General features: G+C 37.0%; 2 protein-coding genes across 2 annotated transcripts; both read right to left on the reverse strand.

The window, feature by feature from the left end:
* Positions 1 to 23: 23 nt before the first annotated feature.
* On the reverse strand, positions 24 to 5,741 carry LOC108904690 (tRNA (cytosine(34)-C(5))-methyltransferase). Its single transcript, XM_018707332.1, has 13 exons — positions 5,567 to 5,741; positions 5,416 to 5,508; positions 4,822 to 5,021; positions 4,588 to 4,765; positions 4,282 to 4,521; positions 4,113 to 4,225; positions 3,857 to 4,044; positions 3,644 to 3,788; positions 3,133 to 3,588; positions 2,783 to 2,949; positions 2,561 to 2,728; positions 236 to 335; positions 24 to 64 (listed from the first exon to the last, which is right to left on the reverse strand). Exons 1-12 carry the CDS (start codon positions 5,621 to 5,623, stop codon positions 250 to 252), a joined length of 2,091 nt encoding a protein of 696 aa, XP_018562848.1. The 5' UTR covers positions 5,624 to 5,741; the 3' UTR covers positions 24 to 64; positions 236 to 249.
* A 994-nt stretch (positions 5,742 to 6,735) lies between these two features.
* LOC108904676 (DNA-directed RNA polymerase II subunit RPB1) lies at positions 6,736 to 21,635 on the reverse strand. The gene is made up of 11 exons (XM_023455343.1): positions 21,514 to 21,635; positions 20,660 to 20,929; positions 20,290 to 20,602; positions 16,541 to 16,832; positions 16,262 to 16,483; positions 16,075 to 16,206; positions 15,170 to 15,885; positions 13,978 to 14,276; positions 12,167 to 13,921; positions 8,149 to 8,647; positions 6,736 to 7,923 (listed from the first exon to the last, which is right to left on the reverse strand). Exons 1-11 carry the CDS (start codon positions 21,589 to 21,591, stop codon positions 6,806 to 6,808), a joined length of 5,694 nt encoding a protein of 1,897 aa, XP_023311111.1. The 5' UTR covers positions 21,592 to 21,635; the 3' UTR covers positions 6,736 to 6,805.
* Between the last annotated feature and the right edge of the window lie 781 nt (positions 21,636 to 22,416).

Raw genomic sequence — 22,416 nt, forward strand, 5'->3', positions numbered from 1 at the left:
AATTTTAAATTTAATACATTCACTTTTTATTTTACTATAATTATTTTTTCCCCAAGGACCATTCCTAGAAAGAAAAGAAAACATTGCAGAAGATAAGAAATCTTTTACGGAACAGGAAATTGTACTAACTTTGAATTGAAGGGGGTACAAGGAGCGTTTGAATTCAGGCGACTTTTATAGAAAACATTTATTTTACGGAAAGTCAACGATGGGTACTTCCTTTATAAACACTTACCTAATAAATATAAATTAACTCTTCTCCTTATCCTCTACAATACTTTTTTCACCTTCCGCATCCTCTTTTTCACATTCCGGCTTTTGGAACTTGTTGACATCTAAAAACAACAATTGTCAATCTAACTAACTCTCAAGTCGACATTTTTTATCACAATATTAACCCAAACTCGCCAACTATTCAACTTAATAATCGTACGTTCAACAACAAGACTTTAATTAAATATCTCGGAGATACGTTGGACCAAAAACTTAACTTCGATGAGCACAAAATCAATTAAAAAAATGCACCGTCAGAGGTAATGGAGGTCATAATTTAAAACAAAAAAACTTTCAAGAAATACCTTCATAATAAAGCAAAATTATAGGAATATAAAGGGCAGTTGATTGCGGTACTTTATCAATATCAAAGGATTTCACCATACTTAAAATCTGTATATTAACCAAGTACTGCAATCAATGTTCTTATTTGTTCAAAAATATCAATATCTTGGGACTTTACCCACATTTAAAGCCTGTTTGCCACAAAATGACATGATTGCGGTACTTTATCAATATCTAAGGACTTCGCCCATACTTAAAATCTGTAGAGCAACCAAGTACTGCAATCAATATCTTCGTTTACGGCAAAAGGCCAGTTAATTGTGGTACTTTACCAATATCTGTCGACTTTACCCACATTTAAAATATCTATTTGCCACAAAATGACTTAATTGCAGTACTTTATCAATATCTAAGGATTTCACCTATACTTAAAATCTGTATATTAACCAAGTACTGCAATCAATGTTCTTATTTGTTCGAAAATGGGAAGTTGATTGCAGTACTTTACCAATATCTTAGACTTTACCCATATTTTAAGTCCCTGGATTGACTAAGTACTGCAATCAATGTTCTTGTTTGTCACAAAAGGGCAATTAATGCTGGTACTTTATCAATTTCTTGGGACTTTACCCACATTTAAAGTTTCTGTTTGCCACAAAATAACTGATGATTGCGGTACTTTATCAATATCTAAGGACTTCGCCCATACTTAAAATCTGTAGAGCAACCAAGTACTGCAATCAGTTTTTATTTGTTTGCAAATGGGAGTTGATTGCAGTACTTTATCAATACCTAGGGACTTCACCCATATTTTAAGTCCCTGGATTGACCAACTACTGCAATCAATGTCCTTGTTTGTCCAAAATGGTAGTTGATTGTGGTACTTTATCAATATCTGGGGACTTTACCCACATTTAAAGTCTCTATTTGTCACAGACTGTTGATTGCCGTACTTTATCAATATCTAAGGATTTCACCCATACTTAAAACCTGTAGATTAACCAAGTACTACAATCAATGTTCTTATTTGTTAGAAAATGGGAAGTTGATTGCAGTACTTTATCAATATCTTGGGCTTTATACATTTTTTAAGTCCCTGGATTGACCAAGTACTGCAATCAATGTTCTTGTTTGCGCCAAAAGGGCAGTTAATTGTGGTACTTTACCAATATCTGGGGACTTTACCCACATTTAAAGTCTCTGTGTGCCACAAAATGACTGTTGATTGCGGTACTTTATCAATATCTAAGCACTTCGCCCATATTTAAAATTTGTAGAGCAACCAAGAACTACAATCAATGTTCTTATTTGTTCGCAAATTGGAGTTGACTGCAGTACTTTATCAATACCGAGGGACTTTACTACTTTTAAGTCCCTGGATTGACCAAGTACTGCAATCAATGTCTTCGTTTGCACCAAAAGGGCAGTTAATTGAGGTACTTTACCAATATCGGGGGACTTTACCCACATTTAAAGTCACTGTGTGCCATAAAATGACTGTTGATTGCGGTACTTTATCAATATCTAAGGACTTCACCCATACTTAAAATCCGGGGACTTTACCCACATTTAAAGTCTCTATTTGTCACAGAATAACTGTTGATTGCGGTACTTTATCAATATCTAAAGATTTCACCCATACTTAAAATCTGTATAGTAATCAAGTACTACAATCAATGTTCTTGCTTGTCCAAAAATGACAGTTTATCGATATCTAGGAGTTTTATCCACACTTCTCTAATTCAACTTCTAGTGGTTAAATTATTACAAACTTAAAATTGCACATATTGTACATTTTTATTTAATATTCCTAATCACAACTTTTATGATTATTATACTGTTAATATTGCCATCAAATAGTGTTATTAATAGTACCAATGTTCAAATTTCATTAAAAACACTTGAATGCTTCATTAAATCTCAGAAAAAGTTATAAAAACGAAAAAAAGACTATTATCGCCAAGAAAAAAATTAAATAAAATAGTGCAAAATTCCAACTTACTGTACTTGGATATATCTCCACCCAACAACCTCAACAAATGGAAAGTACTATGCCGATCCATATAGCACCGAAGCGAAGTCGTCCCTCTCCAGCCGCTGATATGAATCACAAACGGGGTACCATCCGACTTCTCTTCTTCCTTATAAATCAAGACGCAGCTGCCGGGACCTGAGACGATTCCAAAATAAGTACCGAAATATCCGAAGTCATTTTACGACTCACTTAAGTCTTGGACTTGCTGCTGTAGGCTTTCCGACAAAGTCACTATGGGCGGGGAATGCTGGGGATCGTCGTTCAGTAACAGAGTTATTAAGTCGTCTTTGGGTATGCGTACTTTACGGTCATTTCCGATGTACGGGTAGACGCTCTCCAACCCGTCGTTCGCTATCCTGCAAGGTGTAATGCGACTCGTTTTTATTAAGAACCTGTTTTATTTGTGCCAGTTTTGATGCAATAAATTCGTTAACGTAACGAGTGAAAAAGAGGTTAAATGCACGATTTTAATAAAATTCTCAAATTCATAAAAAAAAAAGAAAAACGTACTCATTAAATAACTAGTGACAAGTAATTACCTGAAAGCGCACTTCATGTTCTTGTTATCACACCTAACAAACGCCTTCACTCCTGTATTAATGAATTTAATAGAACCTTGATTAGTCACCACTAGATCTCGTATAGCTTCGGACGTCAAGTAAATATTTTTCTTTTTACCGACGCGGCACCTCGTCAACAGACACTTGGAATTAAAGTCGTCGGATATCGAATAAAACGATTTGATGTCATCCCACACCGCCTCGTTTTCCTGGAAAAACACGAACGGATCTTCGTTATAGACGCCTTTCTTCCTCTTCTTTCTTTGAGATTGCTGGAAGTTATCTTCGTTATCGCGTTTTTTACTTTCGGAAGGATTCGGTGCGATTTCCGTTTCAACTTCATCCATTTTTTCTTTGGAGTGTAAAGGTTTCAGTTTGCTTAAAACGGCAACGAAGAAGGCGCCAGTATTCTGTTGGTGCGGCAATATTCTTATACTGAAATTAGATACGATACAGACAAAACGGAACCTGACAAGTTTAAGATTAATACCATCGGTTTAAATGAAATTTACTTCTATCTTCAGGCTTGGGGGGGAACATTTGCGGCCTGATTGTTGTCCTCCACTTTTCGTCGACTTCGTCAAAGGTTTTATAAAACTCCAGATTTCTACTGGAGACTAACCAGTCTTCCATGCCTATAAATAAAAAACATATAAAAACACATAAATCAACCTTTCGACACAATCAATTTTGTAAATTTTACCTGGATTGAATTTTAATCCAGGTAGCGAATCAGAAACGTCGATCAGTTCCAACGCTCCGTTGGTTTCACGTAGAAGTCTATGGATAACGGCTTCGTTTTCGATGGGATTTATAGAACACGTTGAATAAACTAATTTTCCACCGACCGCCAATAACTCGGCACCTCGTTTGAGTATTCTTGATTGGACCCTAAATTACGAATATTAGAAATATTATTACCTCGACAGAAACTTACAAGCAAATCTTCTATACCTTACCCGTGTAAATTGAGTCCATTAGCCGCAGTCCACTTTAACCAAATATCTGGGTTCTTCCTTAACGTACCATCTCCCGAACAAGGAACATCGCACAATATTCTATCAAACTGTACCTACGAATATAATTTTACTTGTAAAACTAAATAAAACTGTGTATAACTACACAAACTTGTTGACGTGAACCATCCGGTAAAGTCGCTTGTAAGTTAGGCAAAATGGCGCTGTCGTGATTTATAACAGCAACACAGGGGGAGTTTAGCCTCTTCGCTTGATGAACCAACATGTAGCAACGTTTGTTGTCCACGTCATTCGCAATTACATACCCAGATGGTATGGGTTCATCGTTTGCATGCAGCAGTTCTAAGAGCTGAGCGGTTTTTGAACCTGGAGCTGCACACATGTCCAGCACCTATTCAAAAATAAACCTGTCAATTAATATGGCTTGAAAATTATAACATACAATGAAATTAATTACCTTATGATGCGACTGCACGTCTAAAACTAAAGGCGGAATCATGCTAACAGTTTCTTGTCGTGAAATCGTACCATTCTCAGTTTCCGATATCAAAAAGTTGTGCAATTTATAATATGCTTCGCACCTTCGTATATCTTTTCTGGTTAAATCCATTTGCCAAGCTAACTTGTTCGGATACCTAAGATTATTTATTATTTATCCCCTTTTATGCTTGTTAAAATGATCTATAATTACCATGGTAAGGGGAATATATTTAAAGGTTTTTCACCGCCATCAGTCTGGTTGATGCAATCCTTTATAAGTTGTTCCTCGACGATTTCTAACATTTTGTAAACAACTTCTTTAGAACCTGTAATTCTAAATGTGGCTGGTAAATCTGTCTTGAGAACTCTAATAAATTCGTCAAATTCTTCTTCTTTACAAACTTTCTGAACCTGGAAAACACAGGGATTAAAGAAAGTATAATTATCAACACAACTCCCAAGTAAAAATAAACATGTAAAAGAGTAAATGTAAACACCGCATAGCAAAGCTTAATTAAAGATTTGTGCGCCTCATTTGGGTGAAACATTTTATAGGAACATAGTCCCGTAGATGTAAGAGGAAAGATTTGTATTTTTGTATGTATGTATGTTTGTTACGAATAAACTCAAAAACTACTGGACGGATTTCGATAATCCTTTCACCATTAGAATACTACACTATCCCTGATTAACATAGGCTATATTTTTTATATCCCAAAATGTTTAAAATAAATGTCAACTCGTGCGAAGCCGGGACGGGCCACTAGTCTTAACATAAAGTTATAATAAGTTTTCTCATAGTCACCTGATAATATTTGATGAATTTTTCATTTTCTCTTACGATATCATTGTAAGGTTTACGAGTATCTTTCGACTTTTCCTGGTCTTGCTGTGCCGGCTAGAAAATTAGGTAAGGTTACTTATCAACTGAATATAGAATATTAAAAGTACTTTACCGCTTTGTTATGGTTAAAATGATGATTTTTTCTAAAACCAGGTTTTCGGCGACCCATTATTCTATACAACTTTGAAACGAAAATTGTTGGATTTTTGGTAATTTTTAATAATATTCAGATAGTTCAAGTAACTGAAAAAATCGTGGGAATAACAGTTAACAGTGCAAAGATAACCTAAAACCTAAAACGTCCACCACAGCCACAGAACAGAGCACAGCACAGACGTTGACTTTTAACATAGCACACAAAAGTAGATGTTCTGTCAACCAAGGACCATCAACAGGTTCAGTGATTATAAAAAATTAGATCTGAAAATCTGAAATGAACTACCCCCTAACCAACTGTCACCAAAGTACGCCAATTTTTTTAATTAAAATTAGGTTCATAAGTTAGTTGTTAGTTTAGTACTATGATAAGTACAAAAAGCTTCAGAAATTCAGAATGCAACACATTCCTTGTTAATAAATGCACTTTTTTATACACAACGTGACCTCGAGCAAGACGACCATATTGAAAAGTAGTAGATTCTGTGGGGGTTATATTTCGTTTGTTTCTTAAGTTTTACTGGAAAATTATTCTTTTTTTCGAAAAATATAAGAGTAGGAAATTGAAAGACGAATCCGAAAATATCACGATTTGATAAAGCAGTGGCGTACTATTTTATTTAAAAAAATATGGCACCAATACCCTGTAACTCCTAAATTTTAGGAAAAGGCTTCAGATTTTAGACAATTTATACATGTGTCCCCAATTCCAAATTATTACTTACTATTATTATTACACTTACTAGTTCTTAATTTAAATTTTTTTTTTTTTTTAAGTTTAACACCCTGTATCTTTTTATTGAAGCGTCCTAGATAAAAACTTTATATGAAACTCCCCTTAAAATCACCAAAGACCATGAGGTTCCATTTTTGCTCACTTTTTCTGAATCACCCTGTATATTGGTAAATTACGGAGAGTGGATTTAAATAATAATAAAAAGACTTAAGTGTGACTATGTTATTTATTCAAATAACAATTATACATATTTACACATAGATTTTTAAATAAGACACTATTTTAAAAATATAAACGACAAATGACCTATTTCATATAAAAATACAGTCTTAAATCTAAAACTCCCGTTAAGGAGTTTGCACAATTATATTTACCAAATATTTGTTTTATTTTCCAGTTTCAGAGTAAATAATATAGATATAATAGCAAAAATGTGATAACTGTTTATCCTCGATCTATTCAATCCTGATCCTGGTTTGTGGGCGAGTAACTAGGTGACGAAGGTGAATATCTAGGTGGCTGAGGCGAATACGCGGGAGACGCCGGCGAGTAACTAGGACTCGTAGGTGTATAAGTAGGAGAAGTGGGAGAATACTTTGTACTGTGAGGAGAATATTGAGGAGAAGTGGGCGAATAACTGGGAGAGCTGGGCGAATAGTTGGGAGAAGATGGGGAATATCTAGAACTTGCCGCTGGCGTGTGCTGAGGACTCGATGGAGAATAACTGGGAGAAGTAGGCGAATAGCTCGGAGAAGTCGGAGAATATTGAGGACTTCCACCGGCAAACGACGGTGAAGTAGGTGAGTAACTCGGCGAAGTAGGGGAATATTTTGGAGAAGACGGGGAATAACTCGGAGAAGCCGGGGAATATTGAGGAGAAGATGGGGAATAAGATGGAGACGTTGGCGAATAACTGGGCGATGCCGGGGTGTATCTCGGAGAAGAGGGAGAATAACTAGGCGAAGTTGGAGAATAACTTGGAGAAGTAGGACTGTAACTTGGAGAAGTTGGAGAATAACTCGGAGAAGTTGGACTGTATGAAGGAGACGTAGGGGAATAACTTGGCGAGGTTGGGCTGTAAGAAGGAGAAGTTGGAGAGTAACTGGGAGAAGTAGGACTGTAGCTTGGAGAAGTAGGGGAGTAACTCGGAGAAGTCGGACAGTAACTGGGACAAGTAGGAGAATAACTCGGGGAAGTTGGAGAATAACTAGGACTCGTCGGAGAATAACTAGGACTTGTCGGAGAATATGAAGGAGAAGTTGGAGAGTAACTAGGACTGGTAGGTGAATAACTGGGGCTCGTTGGGCTGTAATTCGGGCTGGTTGGGGAATATCCGGGGGAACTCGGGGAATAACCCGGAGAAACGGGTGTCATGGATGGGGATGTGGGTTGGAAAGCTGGACTGGAAGGACTGTATGACGGTGATTGACCGTGTGGTGACGATATATAAGGAGACATGGCCGGGGACTGAGGTGTCGGGGACCATGCTCCGTAAGCTGGCGACATTCCTGATGCGTCCGAAGCGGCAGAAGGCGAGAATGCCGGACCACCGGGGGTCATGCCGCTTCCCATTAGATCTGCGAAAAAACACATTTTTTTGTTGCCATTATCCAACATTAAAATTTAAACATATTGAAAAGTAAAATATACACGGCAAAATAATAAATTTTTTCAGAATAAATGAAAATCATTTTTTTTTTTGAGATGCTGAGAAAGGAAGAAAAAATGTTTTCCCTCAGAATTGCAAAAAAACTGCCCGAGCGTTTTTCTGTAAATAAGCAAGAATAATAAAAAATGCTTACTTTGTGGCGACCAAGCACTTCCAACATATGGAGTAGCCCCTTGATTCCATGGAGTCATGGCCCCACCGGGGCTCATACTGCTAGGCGTAGCGGCCGAACCGAAGAACATCCCCGAAGTCATATCGCCGCCGTGCGCTTGTGGAATAGGAATGCCCATTTTACACTTCTCGGCATCCAGCAACAGATCGAAACAGCCGGTACCCATCCGAGGCAACTGACCAAGGATAATATTCTCGGACACGCCCCTCATCGGGTCTACTTCGGCGTGCGAGGCGGCGTCCATCAGTACATCGACGGTTTCCTCGAAGGAACACCTCATCAAGGCTCCGGTATCCTGTCTGTTTATGCCGTGACGGGTAATGGCCATGAGATGACCTTTCGCTGTCATCACGTCGCAAAGTAAGGCCAGATGTCGGTAGTTTACGTACAGGCCATAGAACTGCAGTACGGCGTTCATCTCTTTTTCGACCGACTTACGTACGGCTTCGATGCCAAGCACCTGGGGATAATATAAAGTTATATACGGAGTGTTAGAAATTTGACTGCCATAATTTTAAAAGTCAACAGTATTTCCAACCCCAACCATTTCCACAGAAAAAATTGTAAAAGTATCCAAGTCAATGTACAAATAGTTCAGTTAATTAAGGTACCCCAACAATTTTGTGCACAGAATACACATTTTTGAATGTTTATGTTTAGTTTTAATAAAATAACTAGTTTTGTTAGTCAGTAAAATTCAATAAAGTTGATAAAGTGCAATAAGACAACTACAGGACAGAATGACAATGGTGCGTTGCTAGCACAAGGATTAGTTGGTGTTTGTCAATTGTGTTAATCGGAAGTATTTCTGGTTACCACAATTCTGTTTGTTTTTCTCATTGCATTTTAAAATGTTTAGCATAAGTTTGGACGCACAACCGATGTTCATTTATGATCTATTTTAATTTTAATCAAGTATCATTTCGAAAAGCATGCTCTCAAAAAGCATGAGCGTGTCATGTCTTGTGCACCTAATCTGACTTTGTGTATTTGAGACGAGATTATAACTCAACACATTTTAAAAACGGTTAAGGTAAGTTTCCACAGTAACAAAATTCGCTAGTTTTTCTTCACAATGCTAAATCGCATTAGCAGTATCTACAAAGATAATTATTTAATAATACTTTTGCTCCAAAAATTTAGTAAAATAAGCATAAAAGAACCGAGCAAATTTTAATGAGTTTTATGGATGTCCCTAAAAAAGTTTTTTGCTAAAAGTAGAAAATTATAAAATTTGTATATAATGTGTAGAAAATTTCTATTATATGTTCATTTGACCAACAACATATTTTAATTATTTATGTCCTCAAACAATTTTATTATATTGATGGTAAATTTCGTTTTGTTCCGTTTCAAAAGGTCTCCAAAATGCCATGTTGTAATAATATTAGTAAACCAAATATCCCTCTTATTTTTCCCTTTCGCAATTGTAATATGAATGATTAACAGAAGGGTGTCTATAATAAATTAAAATTAACTGAATCACACCAAATTCCGCATTACCGCACTGCACTGCTAGGCGACTAGTCGACAACTGAATTTGATGATGCAATGGACCAGAGAAACAATGCGCATTGCCCTTTGCCCGCACGCTCATTCTTCAACTGAGCGCATACATTTCTACCACCTGCACTTTTCGTTCGACCAGATCTGTATATGGGTATGGCTAAATAAATATGGGAACAAGTTTTTCAAATATTTCAATGCCAAGTTGCTGCTTAGCAATCGAGACTGGTACATGCCTTGAAGATATTGGTTCTTCAATTGACTTCGGAAAAACTATAATTGGGTCTTTTATTTGTAAAAGAGTTTCATTGATATGAAGTCTCAGTTCATTTATTAAATTTTCTCATTTAAATCTCTTTAAAAATATTTTTTATACATTTTTCAGATTTCTGACAATGTCCAACAAAAACAAAATCTGCCTCAAAAGTTAAGATTTGACACTGCAGATATTTTCAAATAATTTTATATTCCAGACCTTAAAATGGTTTTGCGTTCAAGAATGGAAGTTCGACAAAGCAAAACCATTATGCGTTCGAGATGCAAGCAATATTTTTTCGAAAACTGCAATAAAATAAGACAATTGTGCTATATACAACAAATTAATTTATATTCGAGATCGTTTGAACTGTTTCTGAATCAAGACGGTTTAGGAACGGTGACTATCAACGATAGTAACCTAATAAACAATAAAAATTTTATTTGAGAAAGTACTGTCAGAATAATTATATATGTATTGCAATTCATATTCTAAGAGTGTTTAATTCAAAATGAGCTCGGAGTGAAGACAAGCATTTACCAGGGGAAGTATTGGAAGCGGCACAAAGTGTCGTTTTACAATTAATCCCCAAAAAATCTTCGAGACAGTAGGACAACAAATTTAAAGGGTAATGTAGTTCGAAAAAAATTCAAAAAGTGTCCAGTGGTATTAATGGCATATTTTGAACATAAAATTAAACCCTCGACGTTATGATCAGTATATTCCATGTAAGAGAGAGATTTTTACAAGAAGCACCTGATAATAGATTTCTGCTAGAAAAGGTAATTCAAATTAATATAAATCGATCGATTTAACTGATTTTGTACAACTTTTCAGATCATTTTAATGATTGGTGTTTATGGAGGTTTGAGAAGAGACGAGCTACTAAATATAACGATCGATGATATAGAAGACAAAGATTCAATTAGTATTATAAGAATTTCCGATTCCAAAACTCATACTCCGAGATGTTTTGTGATTTTAAGTCCAGACCAAATGAAGATATATCGCAAATACAGTGCTCTACGAAAAGAAATAACAACTTATCACAATTTGCCTCATCCGGAAACTTATACAGGGCACTGCTTTAGACGTTCTTCCGCCACTCTGTTAGCTGATGCAGGGGCCGATATTACCGCCATTAAACGACATGGGAATGGCGTCCTATTATGGAAGTGGAGACATATACAGGGTTATCCAAAAGTCCCGGTACGGCAGAAAAACTTTTGTAGAAAACATTTTGGGAAAAAATGTTTCAGACAAAAGTGTAGGGATTTTTTCCTGGCTATCTGATGGTGACCTTGACTTTGACCTTCAAGGTCATTTGAAGGTCAAGTTAAGTTTTTTAAATGGGAACCCCTATTTTTTATTGCGGATTTGGAGGGGCAAATTTTACGTCCAAATATGGTCTGGATCATGACTTTAACAATGACCTTCAAGGTCAAATGTGTCAAAAGTCCCGGTACGGCAGAACTTTTGAAGAATGCATTGTGGGAAAAAATGTTTCAGACAAAAGTGTAAGGATTTTTCCTGCTCTTTCCAAATCCGCAATAAAAATAGGGGGTTTCCATTTAAAAAAACTTAACTTGACTTTCAAATGACCTTGAAGGTCAAAGTCAAGGTCAAATCCAAGGTCACCATCAGATAGCCAGGGGTAAATCCTTACACTTTTGTTTGAAACATTTTCTGCCGTATAGAAGATTCTATACAAAATAAAATTTACTCACTTTGTTAATTGAAAATTTAAGAAAAACATCGACTTTTGATGACAGTTTTCGAAAAAACTGAGTTGTTTTAGCGATGTCGCTACAAAGTTAATTTAATTTCATTTTTTGCTATAAAATTCTAGTAAAATTAAGCGATAATTTTAGGAATTTTGAGACTATTCTTTGTAAAATTGTTTCAAACTGACACGATGTCTTTTCATTTATTAAACCTTCTCGTTTTCGTTTAAATATCTAAAAATATTCCCCAATTATATTCAAAAAGGAAACTTTCTGCTACAAAAGTCACGACTTTCCGCCTCAAATACTTTCAAATGTCAATTTCATGTCCCTTCCCTTGAAAGAGCAAATTTCGCTACAGTAAAAACTTACCTTTAATGTTACTCATGATTTTTATTCATTTTTTATTTTTTATTTTTTGAAAAAATAATGACAGTGAAATTTCAAACACACCGTATATCTTAATTGTATCAAAGAAGCAAAATGTACTTACCGAAAATATTTCACAAATGTCGTTGGAAAATGTCCTGACTGGATCGACGTCCCTCTCGGACAACACCTTCATCATACTCGTCCCGTCAGTTTCCAGCAACCATTCCGCTATCGCTTTGAATTCTCCCGTTTCGGTAATAACGATGCGTTTCTTCGAGTCCGTCTGGGGCAGGTGCATGTACACCTTGGAAATGGCCTCGATACCCTGCAACGTCATGTCGCTGAGCATGTTGGCCTCGATACACCTGAGGAACATGTCGTCGTCCATCTTATCCACGTCCTCGTCCGCCCCCTCCCCGAACTTCCCGTCGTCGCTGTTCATTATCCGTATACGCAACACCAACTTCTCGGCGTTGTCGTCGTTGAAGATACAGTTGAGATCGTCGCCGAAACCGGCGTTTATCTTCTCCGCGATCTGTTCCATGGTGAGTTTCTTGTCTGTCATACGTTTCCTGTCGAGTTCGATACGCAGCAACCAGGGCGATATCCTGGTCGGGTCGAAATCGGGCATCTCGTAGTACACGTTGACGAACTCCTGGTCCTCGGGGATGACGGTGTTTTGCGGGTCGGGATCGTAGTAAATGGCGGTGTTGGCGGTGACCTTCCTCAAGGTGGTGTGTTCCAGTCGGCAGAGGACGTTCTTGGCTTTCTCTGCGTCCCTAGCGGCAGCGCCCGTTAGGAATACCGTAAGAGACGGAGCTTTCGGTTTCTTGGAGATGTTGATGATTTCCTTGAGTCGGGGCACGCCGAGGGTTACGTTCTTCGAAGATACACCAGCGAAATGGAAAGTGTTCAGGGTCATCTGAGTGGCGGGTTCGCCGAGGGACTGGGCGGCGAGGGCGCCGACCATTTCGCCGGGGTTGGCCTGGGCCTGTTGGAATCGCGTCTCGATTTCACCGATCAACCACTCGAAAGCCTCCGTGCTGAGCCTGAACTCCTCCGATACGCATTTCGTGCACAGGGTGGACCTCACGAGACACTGGAAGAGGAGCGTGGCGTTTTCATTGGCTTGCTTAGAGAGACGATCTTCTCCCGCCACTATTATGCATTTTTTCAGGAGCTCTCTCACGCCCTGTATGACTCTCAAGGGGGAGAGGTCGGTGGGGGCCCGCTTGTTGATGTGGAAGATTTTCTGTACGTTCCAAATCATGCGTTGTAGGTTGCAGGGAAGTACGACTTTCGATTCGCCGCTCGGGAAGATCTGTCTGAGAGCCTCGCGGTCCTTTTGCAGTTGCTCCCACTCCCGTTCCAGCTCGGATATCACCTCGCCAGATCCCATGAGTTGTTTAATGACTTCCTCATTGAAAACCCTGCGGAGGTACTTCTCGTTGCTCGGGTCGAATTTGAACTTCCTCTCGAACGCTTTGTTGCTCAATTTCACGGTCGGTAGCGTTTGAAATTCTACCATCTCGCCGCACAGCCCGTCCTCCCCGTAACGCAACTGGATGAGCTGCCCGACCGAATTTCTGACGGTGCCGTCGTAGTGCACCATCACGGACTCCATAGCCTTTATCAGACGACGCTGGATGTAACCGGTTTCGGCGGTTTTTACGGCGGTATCGATGAGACCCTCACGACCTCCCATGGCGTGGAAATAGAACTCTGACGGGGTCAGTCCTGCAAGATACGAATTTTCTACGAATCCCCTAGATTCGGGACCGTAATCGTCTTTGATGAAGTGCGGCAAGGTACGTTTCCTGAAGCCGAACGGGATACGTTTACCCTCTACGTTCTGTTGCCCCACACAAGCGATAACCTGGGAAAGAAAATAAATTAACGTCTCGTATCGATGGCCATTTTTCTTTTACTTACCTGAGAAATGTTAATGTTAGATCCTTTGGATCCCGATACCACCATAGCCTTTAAGTTATTGTATTCCGTCAAGGATTTCTTGGCAGAACCGCCGGTTTTGTCACGAGCATCGTTCAGAATCCTGTTTACTTGGTTCTCGAACGTCTGACGTAGGGTATTACCCGGGGTAGGCTCCAACTCCATGTTGTGCGCTTTCTGGATGACTTCTATTACATCCTCCTTGGCTTTTTTAATGGCTTTTTGAATTTCCAAGTACGTCTGAGGATCGGCAATTGTGTCACCGATACCGATACTATGACCTGGAATTATTTTACGAATACTGAAACCTGTTTATATTGACCAATTTTTTTAAATTTTAAATGCTAATTTAAAACTACCAAGCAATACAGGGTGTTCCAATTAAAACTTCCCACCTGGAAAATGCCGGAATTAAAACAAAAACCAAAGGTTCAATCGAGTGGCCTCCCAGATCGCCAGAACTAACGCACTTAAGATTTTTTGAACTCACTTAATTTTTGTCGGCGAATTGCTGAAGAATGTCGTCAGATAACGCCCAAACTGCTTCGAAATGTTCGTTCAAAAGTGGAGCAAAGATTTTATTATTGTATGGAAGTGGAGGGTGCCGTTTAAAGTTTAAGGCTATTTTATGCCCCTGCCTAAGGGGTAGCTTCCAAGACATCAAAACTTACGCCATCACGTGTCCCCCTTGAAAAAAAAATTGAGATCTCAGGATTCTTTATTTTTTTAATTCCGATATTTTCCAGGTGGGAAGATTTAATTGGAACACCCTGTATATAAGATATGCAGTTCCATCGTCTCCAATTCTTTGTCAAATTTATTGAAGACAGAAAATTTACCAACAATATTTGTATTACTGTTAATGTACCGATTGGCAATTTTTTTTAAATCACAACTTATGGGGTAAAAAATTGTAGTCATTATAGAGAGCACTTTGGAAATAAGGGCGTTCGTTCAAAGAGGACATGAAAATAAATACATTTCAATAAGCGATCTGTTGTCTATCACGTGATCCAGAAAATTAATCAAGAATTATTACGCGAAACTTAGGTAGACCTTGTATCACCCCATTCTGCTGCAGTTGATAAAGTTATACAAATGGCCGCCTGGAGTCACTGCCGTTTAGAAAATATGACATTTTAGACTATAGGTTGTTAATGAAAATGATTCTTACCTTCCAGCAACAACCAGTTGTTGATTACAGTTTGAATGTTTCCGTAAAACCTCCCGCAGACCTCGTGCCCCAACTCCAACATACAAATGTGAAGCAGAGACCCTGCGGAAGTACCGAGGGTCTTCTTGCACAGGATACCCATGACCAATTCGCCGTGTTCCACCATTACTTTCGTATCTCCGGGCGATATCCACTTGTACGGCCCGTCGTCTTCATCGTCTGGATGCGTGGAATGAGTCCTGATCATGTTAACGTTACCGGGAATGATAAGCGAAAACAACTGTTTTCCCGTCCAGAGTGGTTTCGGCTTCAAAATGGCCGGTCTGGGCATCTTACCGTCCCAAATGGGCAAGAACATGAGCAGATTCATCATCTGTTCCTTCTCGATAAAAACGTCACGTTTCGTCATTTTTCGGACAGCAGTGAGCGTGTCCTGTACGATACCCATGACGGGTTTGTTAGCCTGGGGCGTGATGATCTGCCTGGGCGTGATATGTAAGTTCTCCACTTCGGCCCGAGTTTCCATGCTTTGCGGAACGTGGAGGTTCATCTCGTCCCCGTCGAAATCGGCGTTGTACGGGGACGTACAGGAGAGATTCATGCGGAACGTCGACCAGGGCAGAACTTTCACCCTGTGCCCCATCATACTCATCTTGTGCAGCGTGGGCTGACGGTTGAAGATTACCAAGTCCCCGTCGCGAATGTGTCTTTCCACCCTTAAATACGTTAAAATATCAAATATATGTTTTTTTTTTAAATCTGTGTTGTAACTTCAGGTTTCATGGTTCTGTACTGAAAAACTTGTTTTTATTTAAAACAAACAGAAAATTAACACGGAAAAAAAGGTGAACATTATTTTCAACTACTTTTTTTTTACCGAATAATTTTATTTATCGAATACTTACTTGTAACCGCACTGTAAATGTAAATCGGACGGTTTCGGATGGAACCGAAGATCGATCCTCTCACCGTTGTCCCTTATGATGTATTTCGCACCGGGATATTGCGAATTTCCCCTCTGAACCAACTCCAACATCCTGCACGAAAAAAAAAATAAGAACCCTCGATGGGGCACAAGAAAAATAAACTTACTTATCGAAATTGAACGGCGTAACTATCTCCGGAAACGTCATGTTCTGGGCGATACTTCTCGGAACTCCTACTTGATCGATACGCAGGTTCGGATCAGGCGTGATGACCGTACGGGCGGAGAAATCCACACGTTTACCCATAAGGTTCCCACGTATTCGACCTTCCTTACCTTTTAACCGAGCTTTTAAGGCTTTCAGCGGCTTACCCGACTTCTGCATAGCTCTGAAAAATATTACCGTCAAAAATAATACAAGCAACTGTTTATACAAAAAAACATACCTCGGCATGCCGGGCATGTCATTGTCTATCAAAGTGGCGACGTGAAACTGTAACATTTTAATATTCTCCGTGATTATATGAGCAGCGGCGCCGGCCGCTTCGTTTTTCTGTAGCTCGTTATTCGCTTTTATGATGTCGGCCAGTTTGTGCGTTAAATCGTCTTGATTTCTGGCTGAACCGAACATAACGACTGCGGGCCGTACTGCTAAGGGAGGTACGGGTAATACCGTCACGATCATCCAATCGGGCCGGGCAAACTTGGGGTCCATACCCAGAATGAAACACTCTTCGTCTGAAATCGAGGGAAATTTTAAGGAAAATGACAAAAATTACCGTCAGTGTCAAGAAATGCTCTAAAATAGAGAGAATCTTTGTGAATGCGTATCTAATACGATAATAGACCTCGAAATATGAAATATCTTGAAACACATGTACGATACAATAAGTTAAACTTCAAACACCATGTCAAAATAGAAAAATTATGTCCAGAGCGAAAATTTTCAGATCAATAACAGTCGCTATTAGCACAAATAGCTCAGTATATGACGGTTTTTAGGTACGAATTCTTGACACATTCACCGATTGACGTGAAATTTTAACAGTAAGTAGAAAATTGCTCAAGAAACAAAAGTTACAAAGTTGTGTGCGAATGCCACCACTTCTCGGGGGTGGCAATGAAGGTACCCATTTTAATTGCAAAAATCAATAGAGGGATGAATTCTAAGCAAAAAATGCTCCATAACGTTTTTTCTAGAGATGGGAAAATTCCCAAACTATGGAAATTCCTGGGAAGTTTCCATTGAAAATTCCGGAAATTTTCCGAAAATTTCAAAAATTTTTTTGTGGATTTGGTATTGTGTTCTACATACCATCAGCTTCCCAAAAAGACCAAATACTTATATACATTATTATTTATATTGGTATAAATATTGGAAAAATATAAATATATATTAATCATCCGTTAGAAAAAATTACATGCTGAGTTACAGTGCGTAAACACTACACAGTATACAATATTTATCTTTATTTTTTAACAAACAAATAGTAAATACATTAAATAATTATACTAGTTTTAAAATGTAATTGTACTTTGGTTCAACTATCAAAATACATATTAAATTTGAAAAGGGAGAGGCACTTTATGAGTCTTGTATTGCTCTCTGTTATGTAGATTGTAGACTTAACAAAGATTAGAATAAGTAAGTGTAAGTGTTTTCTAACTTATTTGGATAATATGTTCTGGTATTCCGAATTAACCGAAAATCCGAAATTAACCAACGATTTTTTGTGTATGTTCATAGAAGTTAGAAGTAAAATTGGCTCCAAGTTTACAAATTGTTAGAAATATTCCCGGAAAATTTCCGACGGAAATTTTTTCAGAAACTTTCCAGGGAAAATTTCTCAAGCTTCGATTATTTCTTCCCGGAAAATTTCCGTTTTGGAAACTTTCCGGGACGGAAAATTTCCCATTGCCCATCTCTAGTTTTTTCCAAAAATTAATATTTTCTGAGTTATTTACGACTGGAAATGTAGATTTTTCATCTAAAAAGTGCATGATTTTCAACCAATTTTGATAAATAACTCAAAAACCTTGCGTTTTATCGAAAAACCCATATGGAGCAAAAATAAAGCTTTTGAAATAATGAATCGATTCATTTTTTGTTGATTACCATAGATGTAATAATCACTCTCTAAAGACGATTGTTTATTTTTCGGAAAGTAAAATCGAACCTTTTACCGTAAAATAATGGCGAAAGGACTAATTTTTCGAAGAAATTGAATATATGTATAACCTTTTTTAAAGTGCTTGGAAAGACCTTTAAAATGCTTTTTGAAAAAATTTCGTAGCTCAAAAACTCGTGGAGTTATGATGAAAATAAAATGGTCATCTGATTTTTTTCAGAGAAAAAATCAACAATAAAATCTATGGCTAAAACAAAAAAAAGAAATTAAGCGTAATCCATGTACAGCTGACTTTATTTAGGTACCAATAATAGGCTCTGCAAGTTTGATCGGTTTAGAATGCCTAAATATTAAAAAAAGTTTGAAATAACGAAAAAAAAATATTTTTAAAAAAATTTCCTTTTTTTCGAAATAACTCAAAAACTAAATAAGATATGTGAAAAATACAAGTTCAAATTTAAGTCGTTTTTTTATAATACTTTTGCTCCCTTTCAATTTTTCTGTAGATCAAAGATTAACTGAGATATTACGTTTTTTAGTTTGCATTTGCGTGTAAGGACCACTTTCTTTGAGCCCTTAAAACCTAAAAATCTCGAAAACGAAGAGTTCAACACCCTTCAACTATATAGGTTGATTTGTAACTCTTGCAATTCCCTGCAAATTGCTTTTTGGAACGATGAACAATATTAAAAATTAAAAAAGTTATCGTGAAAAAACGAATTGTATTATTCAGTGAAAATTGTCGTATCGTGTAAATGGCTTAATTTCCGATAGTTTCCGAGGCGTAATACATTGTAATGCGACATGCAAAACATGTTTTGGGAACACTTGCCAAAATTGTCATCCAATCACGGAGTAAACAGAAGTCGACAATGATGATAGTTCTTTAAATGATATGTAAATTTTTGATAAAGTATAATTGTATAATACACAAATAATTTTTATTTTCCCTTTCACTAATTACATAATTTAAGTTTGGAGTTTTAAGTAATCTCGTTGAATTTAGAAATGTATCGTTGAGTGTTTTGAAGTAGGTAAAAATTCTTCAATTCCTCATTAAGGGTTGAAATGTTGCAATGAATCGTCAGTAATATTATAAACAGTGACGAGTCTTTCATTCATTATAAATGCTATGATGTGAAAAAAATGTTTTGCTTAATTTTCTGCAATAAGGGTGGTTTTTAAGGGTTGAAACATTGCAATAAATCATGTATTATTTCATAAACAGTAAAAAATATTCAATGCTTCATTATTGCTCCGTCAAAACATTTCAGAGCCGCGAAAACTAATTTTTGTTTTTTTCCCCATAAAGGGTGGATTTTAAGGGTTGAAATGTTGCTACAAATCAAAAATTATTATTATTATTCAAAACATAAAAGAATGCCTATCTCTATCTTCTACTGACATAACACTATGGTTTTTACGTTTTTTGCAAGAAGGGGTAGTTTTCACCCCCTAAAAACAATAAGCACACATTATGGATATGTATCTTTTGTAAAGGAGGGTGAAATGAGCTTATTCACCAATTTTCATGAAAATCGGTGCATGTGTCAAGAATTCGGAGGTAATACCCTATTTTTACCGTTGTATACTGGACTAAAAAGTATACAAAACCATTTGCGGACCACTCCTTGAAGATAGGCATACTTTTTTCTAAATTGTCGCAATCACTAAAAAAAAAATCTTCGGGTGCTAGAGGCATCGTCCATTAGAAACGTAACCAAAATTTGACACCCATCGAACCCTTTACATGGAATTATTTGAATCTATATGGTTTCAAGACGAACTTTCTTGTACAGAAAATACTGTCAGATACATTTCTTTGTGAAAACTATTATGCAATGTATTGACTGAATCGTTAGAAAACATTTTATTTTTTAAATGTATTGCAAATATCAGTAAAATACTTTTATTATCGTGATTACCCACATTTTAATATAAATATAGATTGAATTATATTTACCTTAACCAATAAAGGGGAACTCTATTATTTATTTAAATTAAATTAAAATTTTCTTCATGCATTCATAAAACACGTTACGATAAACACTTTAAATTAATCTTACCTGTGATATGCTTAAGTATTTCCCAAACTCTCTCCGCTGACAGAGCAATTTTTTTCTCCTGGGTATCCTCATTCACGTGTTTCCACTCAGCGGTCAAGTCCAAGCCCGACCTTCTTATATTCGGTTGGTAACGACCACAACCGCCGTGGCCCTGCTTTTTACCTGGTACTTGTTCCTCACCTTCTTTCCCAACGTCCATCTCGTCTCCACCTTCGCAAATATTTTTACCTTTGCATAAGTCGTATACAAAGGCTAATCTTTTCCTTGGTTGCCCTTTGGATTTCATTACGACTTCTTTTATTTTTGGATTATTCTTAAAACGAGAAATAAAATGGTAATGTTGTCGACTCGAATAAAATTAAGTACTTACCGGGCTAACTAGTAATTTACTGCAAAAGAAACAGACGCAGCGTAGTATTTTTATTGTTTTCGTTACGAATCCTACGTGGAATACAGGCTTAGCTAAGTCAATGTGTCCGAAATGGCCGGGACATTCTGTCATGTTACCGGCACACGTCTGACATCTAGAATTTCTGTCAATGACACCCTGTCTCGGGTCCATAAGTCCACAGAGCTTAGGACGGCCCGCTTCCAAGGTTTCTGGAAAGCGGATACCGCCTTCGGTAACTGACATACGTCTCTAAAAGTAAATAGTCAAGTAACTATTGAAGTAATTATTTTTTGAAGACGTCTACAATGTGTTGAAACATAATTTTCTAAATCTTAAAATTTAATATCAAACAAGAAATATATGTATGTACATATTTCCATTAAGTTTGGAAATCCCACTTAGGAGGTATTTCAAAATATTACAAAAATTGCTTAAACAACCTTTTTTAATTTGTTGTAGTTTGAGATTAAACAACAAAAAGGCATTATCTGTTTCGTTTTCTTGTCTTTATTTTAGATAGTTCTAGTTTAGTATTACTGTCATTATTTGCAATTGCAACTATAAACAGAAAGAAGTGCAACTGAAAATTGCAAACTAAAAATATTTGCTACAGTAGTAGAAGTGCCCAGAATTTCCTATAAATCCGATTTTCCCAAGTTAAACGACTATTTTTTGCCCTTATTTTTACATTTTATGTAGAGTATGTTTGCAAAGACATATACATACATGTAAACTACTACCAAACAAGTCGTTTAAAGTTCATCCCAGTACGTTTTTTATTTAAAAAACAGTACTAGTTTTGAAGACCAGATTGTTATTAATGATTTACTTACAATTTCATCTGGACTAAGGATACCAAACTGTACTCTTTTCACCGTTCTGAGAGGAGCTTTGCTATCTGTGGCTGCCATTTTGACGACCACTTCTAGACTTTCCCGTACTTTCCTGTCATCCTGTCCTCTTCCGACTCGTTTTAGTCGTTTCAATGTTGTCGCTGACGCAGTACGCAGTAGTAGAAAGGGACGCGATTGGTGGAAAAATTTTCCACTCGAGAAGAATACTGTTAAGATTCTTAGATTTTATCCACGAATTTAGGGAGGTTAGGCTATCAACATCTAGAGAGCACCTTAGTGGACGAAATGCAATAATTTCAATTCTTTATTTTTTATTTATAATAAAGCCATTATAAGTGAGATGTGGTATTTTCCTCTTTTTAGTACTTAAATAATAAGATTAAATCTTCTATATATCTTTACAGGATGTAAAAACTAAATATAATTTTACTACCAAATTGGTTAAAAGAAAAATTCTTAAATGTTATTTAAACTTATTTCTACAGACAATGAAACACGCATATGAAATAATTTTGCAAATTTTTGCGTAATAACTCAACACCTATTTTAATCTACAACAGCATAGACAATTGAATTTTGAGTATCTTTTGGATAGTTCCTTCATAAATTATTATTATAATACGGAACGACAAAAAATAGTGAAATTTGTTTGTTCAAAACATCAACAGATGGCGCTGCTTTTGTTCGACTAAGATGGAAAATACGTCATAATTTTGAATGTGATTTGTATTCTATGTTCGTCCGTTTATGTTTATATTGTTTTGGCATTGTATGTGATTGTGACAACCGGCTTCAGTCTGTAGTTTTTTTAAAGATATTTTAACGTACATTAGAGTTANACAAACGTATTAACATATGACAAACGTCAAAAGTACATAAACA

This window comes from Anoplophora glabripennis, unplaced genomic scaffold (assembly GCF_000390285.2).
Source record: "Anoplophora glabripennis isolate ALB-LARVAE unplaced genomic scaffold, Agla_2.0 scaffold206, whole genome shotgun sequence".
NCBI lineage: Eukaryota > Metazoa > Arthropoda > Insecta > Coleoptera > Cerambycidae > Anoplophora > Anoplophora glabripennis.

Coding starts and splice junctions, on each gene's coding strand:
- LOC108904690 (XM_018707332.1), bottom strand. CDS start 5,623: ATGGGTCGCCGAAAACCTGGTTTTAGAAAAAATCATCATTTTAACCAT. Junction 4,766..4,821: donor AATATATTCCCCTTACCATG/GTAATTATAGAT, acceptor AAATAATCTTAG/GTATCCGAACAAGTTAGCTT. Junction 3,589..3,643: donor AAATTTCATTTAAACCGATG/GTATTAATCTTA, acceptor ATCTAATTTCAG/TATAAGAATATTGCCGCACC.
- LOC108904676 (XM_023455343.1), bottom strand. CDS start 21,591: ATGGCAGCCACAGATAGCAAAGCTCCTCTCAGAACGGTGAAAAGAGTA. Junction 16,207..16,261: donor ACGCCGTTCAATTTCGATAA/GTAAGTTTATTT, acceptor TTTTTCGTGCAG/GATGTTGGAGTTGGTTCAGA. Junction 14,277..15,169: donor CAACTGGTTGTTGCTGGAAG/GTAAGAATCATT, acceptor AAATAATTCCAG/GTCATAGTATCGGTATCGGT.